This window comes from Trypanosoma rangeli, assembly GCF_003719475.1.
Source record: "Trypanosoma rangeli strain AM80 chromosome Unknown Tra_15.4_contig_00183, whole genome shotgun sequence".
NCBI classification, from domain to species: domain Eukaryota; phylum Euglenozoa; class Kinetoplastea; order Trypanosomatida; family Trypanosomatidae; genus Trypanosoma; species Trypanosoma rangeli.
In genome coordinates, this window is record NW_021705927.1 from 13,841 (window position 1) to 18,098 (window position 4,258).

General features: G+C 57.3%; 1 protein-coding gene across 1 annotated transcript, besides 2 other annotated features; it reads right to left on the minus strand.

The window, feature by feature from the left end:
* Nucleotides 1–1,152: 1,152 nt before the first annotated feature.
* Nucleotides 1,153–3,588, minus strand: TraAM80_05550 (vacuolar H+-pyrophosphatase; the record flags this gene model as incomplete). Its single annotated transcript, XM_029382424.1, has 1 exon — nucleotides 1,153–3,588. The coding sequence occupies one exon, from the start codon at nucleotides 3,586–3,588 to the stop codon at nucleotides 1,153–1,155; it is 2,436 nt and encodes an 811-aa protein (XP_029237728.1).
* A 326-nt stretch (nucleotides 3,589–3,914) lies between these two features.
* Nucleotides 3,915–3,950: a sequence feature (A-rich).
* A 181-nt stretch (nucleotides 3,951–4,131) lies between these two features.
* Nucleotides 4,132–4,157: a microsatellite.
* The last annotated feature ends 101 nt before the right edge of the window (nucleotides 4,158–4,258 follow it).

Consider the following 4,258-nt stretch of genomic DNA (forward strand, 5'->3'; position numbering starts at 1 on the left):
TTCTCCCCCCTTTACTCAGTTCCCATGGAGACATAACCACAAAGCATCGGCCACATTTCAGGTTATTTGCCGCATTATTTGCCTCATCAATCATCAGTTTTATTCATTGTATTTCTTTTCATCTACCCCCAGTCCCAAGAGAGGGAAAGAGACATCGGAAGGTAATATTTCTTTTCCCCCTTTTTAAACAGATATAAATAAAACAAGTTCGCCGATACTTTCATTCCCTTAAAGCGGCACCCGCGCACAAACCCCACCCGCACTAGCCGCCGTCAGCGCCATTCCTACGATGATGGCAATGATAATTGTTCGCATGCTTTTAATTCTTCACCCTCCTTTCAGAAGTGGGGTGAAGGGCACACAGTAAAATACTAACATGTAGAGAACTCATTGTTGTTGAAGTCGCCTCACAGCGTCGAGAGGGAACGGGGCAGCGTGTTTACCGGACCATGTGCGTAAGGACCACCCCACTACCATTGCTATCGTATTTTATCCTTTTTTGTTGTGTTGTTAAATATGTTTCCTTCCACCCCCGTTTTATTCACCCGTCATCCACGCCCCCACCCGCATCTGTTGCTGCGCTCCACACGTGGACGATTGTGGTGTGTTGGTTTGTCTTTCTTCTGTATCTCGGTTTGCCTCTTCCTTCCTCTATATATCTGTACCTCTCATGGCCTCGCACACACACACCCCTCCCGCACTGCGCCTACGTGTGTGCCATTCGTTCGTCGCATGGCGCCGTCACGCACACACATGCACACGCACAGAGAGGGGGAGAGAGAGCGAGGCGGGGGACGCCTCCACGGCAAGGTGCAGCAAAAGGCAGGCTGTTGGGAGACGCTGACGGTGGGGGGAGGAGGGAAGGAAGGCCGTTCCACAAATGTTTGTCTCCTCGTTACACATTTTCCTTTCCCTCTTCTTTTTTTCCTTTTGCCTCATACCTTCTGTTTTTGTTTATTTTTCTCATTTTTTTCCAAGACGTTTTCTTCTTCATGCCTTACCGTTTTACGGCCTCCCCCCTTGCCGCTCTTCACCCACGCAGAGCTAAGCACCCCGTCGCTGCCGTCGCGCAGCCGGGCACAGCCTCACAACTTATTCTACATCCCACTCGTTTTCGTTTCTTTTCCAGCTCCTACCCACGAAGGCCGACGCTCACTGGATAAACCGCATAAGAATGCCGCCGAGCTGCGACTCGAAGACGGGCGCAAAGACGACGGAGATGATGGCCATCAGTTTGATCAAAATGTTCAGCGCAGGCCCGGAGGTGTCCTTCAGCGGGTCGCCAACGGTGTCGCCAATGACGGCGGCCGCGTGCTGCGGCGAACCCTTCCCCTTGTTCTTGTCGCGCAGCCCCCCCTTCTCGATGTACTTCTTCGCATTGTCCCACGCCCCGCCGGTGGTGGAGGCGGAGATGGCCACCTGCACGCCGGAGACGGTGGCACCGGGGAGCAGCCCCGCAAGGGTGTAGGGGCCAAACAGCACGCCAATCACAATGGGCGTCAGCATGACAAGGCAGGCAGGGGGTACCATTTGCTGCAGCGCCGCCTGCGTGGCAATGGAGACGCAGCTCTCGTAGTCCGGCTCCTCCATGCCCTCCGCCACGGCCGGGTTTTGGAACTGGCGGCGGATCTCGTTCACCATTTCCATCGCAGCCAAGCCAACCGACTTCATCGTGAACGCAGAGAATAAATACGGCAACATTGCGCCAAGGAGCAGGCCGGTCATCACACGTGCGTCAAGGATGTTGATGGTGTGAATACCCACACGAGAGACAAAGGCAGCGTAGAGGGCGAGGGACACAAACGCGGCGGACGCAATGGCAAAGCCCTTCCCAATGGCGGCTGTGGTGTTGCCTGCGGCATCGAGCGCGTCGGTGATCTCACGGATTTCGTGGCCCATGTGCGACATCTCCACAATGCCACCGGCGTTGTCGGAGATGGGCCCATACGCATCAATGGTGAGGGCAATGGACATGGTGGAAAGAATACCCAGGGCAGCAAGGGCAAAGCCGTACAAGTCCGCCATGTGGTACGAGGTGTAGATTGTCACGGCCATGGTTACAATGGGCGGCACCACCGAGACGTAGCCGAGGGCCAGGCCATAGATAATGTTCGTGGCAGCACCCGTCTCACAGGCCTCCGCGAGCTCCTGCACGGGGCGGTAGGCATTGGACGTGTAATACTCCGTCGTGTACCCAATAATCAGGCCGGACCACAGGCCGCACAGCACGCACACAAGCGCGCGCCACTTCGTCGTATGCGTGGCGGCAATTGTGAATTCGTCCGGAAGTGCGAAGTCAGTCAGGAACGTGAGCACCACGGTGGCAGCGACGGTGGAGAGAAGTAGCTGGTGCTTCAGGGTGGGCTCAATGTCCTCCGCCCGCTGCACACCACCGCCTCTGGCCGCAACCAAAGCACTGCACATGCAGACAAGGATGCCCACCGCCGTGATGAGGAGCGGGTACATCATGTACGTAAAATCGCCCGACAGCTCCAGGGAGCCGGCGGCAATTACAAGCGCCGCACACGAGGCCTCGCCAAAGCTCCCAAAGAGGTCTGAGCCCATCCCCGCAATGTCACCCACATTGTCCCCAATGCAGTCCGCAATCACGCCAGGGTTGCGTGCGTCGTCTTCGGGGATGTTCTTCTCCACCTTCCCAACGAGGTCCGCGCCGACGTCAGCGGCTTTGGTGTAAATCCCGCCGCCAACACGACCAAAACACGCCACGGCCGACCCGCCAAGACCAAAGGCGGCCACGCACTCGTATAACTCCTGCACATTCTCCGCCGCGCCACCGAAGTACGCCTCCACCACCTTCACCGTGACGAAGAGGGAGAAGAGTCCGGCCGAGGTCAGTGCAAACCCCATCGTGATGCCGCCCCGGAAGGCCGTCTGGAACGCCAGGGCGTAGCCGGCCGATTGGTCGCCGTCATCGCACCCCTGTGTCGCCATGACGGCCGTACGGGCGTTGGTGTACACCGCAATGCGCATGCCGATCCAGCCTGCAAAGACGGACGTCATGGAACCGGCAAAAAAGGCAAACAGCGACAGCGCAGCGTTTACCCACGGCGCCGCCGCCGGCTTGCTGCCGTCCTGCGGCGACGACAACGCGATGCCGAGGAGGAAGTAGATGAGGGAGCCAAAGGCCAGCATGAAAACCCCCATGTAACGATACTCCGCAAAGAGAAACGCGGTGGCGCCCTCCGACACACGCTTGTTGATCACGTACACGTTGCGCATCACCTCATCTGTCAGGTGTGCGTTGCGGATGCCCTGGTCCTTTCCGGGCGTGATGCGGATTTCAGAGACGACATACCACCAGTACATGGCAAACGAAAAACCCAAGGCGGAGGCTACCACAATAATTCCAGTTGTGAAGCTCGTGCCCATAAGAGAGGTTTCGCTTACCTTGGGGTGAGTGCCCCCCTTGTCACTGGAGGTGTTGGCGAAGGCGACGCTCTTGAACGCGATAGTGCCGCCGGCAGGCTTTGCCGACACCGTCTCCTTCTCCTTCGGCTTCACCGACGCCGCGGACACGGCGGCGGCGAGGACGCACGCCAGCACGACTGCCACGATGGCCCGCCGCATTTCTCTCATCTCACCTTCGCTTCACCTCGCAGCGATCACAGAGCTGGTGGGTGCCGCGTGTGTTGTGTGCCCTTACTCAACCCCTCGCAGACGCCAAACGCAACCAATAGCCGCAGTAAAATTTAATGCTAAGCTTTTATCTATGCACCTCAATGATTCTTTTCCTTTTGCGCATCGCCCCACACACACCGGGAGCGCGGGGATCGCCACGACGCACGGAAACAGCCATCGGAGGGTGGCAGAAGAGAAAAAAGCGGATAAGCAGTCATGCGCCACCAGAACACGCGTTTCAGCGTCCCCCACGTACGCAGAAAACGAAGAGGCGGAAACAAACACAACAGAAAGCCAAAAACAAAACAAAATGGTATGTGGGGGGAGAAGTAACCTCACGCACACAAGCACAACAGCCCCATCCGGATGGGGCCAACGCGCACATGGCAGCACCCACCGCCCCCGCTCCTCCCTCCCCTTGCCCGCGGCTGCGAGCAACCACGCGGGTGAATGTAACACAGCGGGCACAGCGAAAGGGGCGGGGTGGACTGCAAAAGCAAAAAAAAAAAACAAAAAAAGACTTCAATAAAAATTTAACAGACGATTCAAGCACACAAACACAAACCAATTTTTTTCCGTCACCGCAGCCGCGGGTGGCCCCTCACATCTCGCTCAGGTC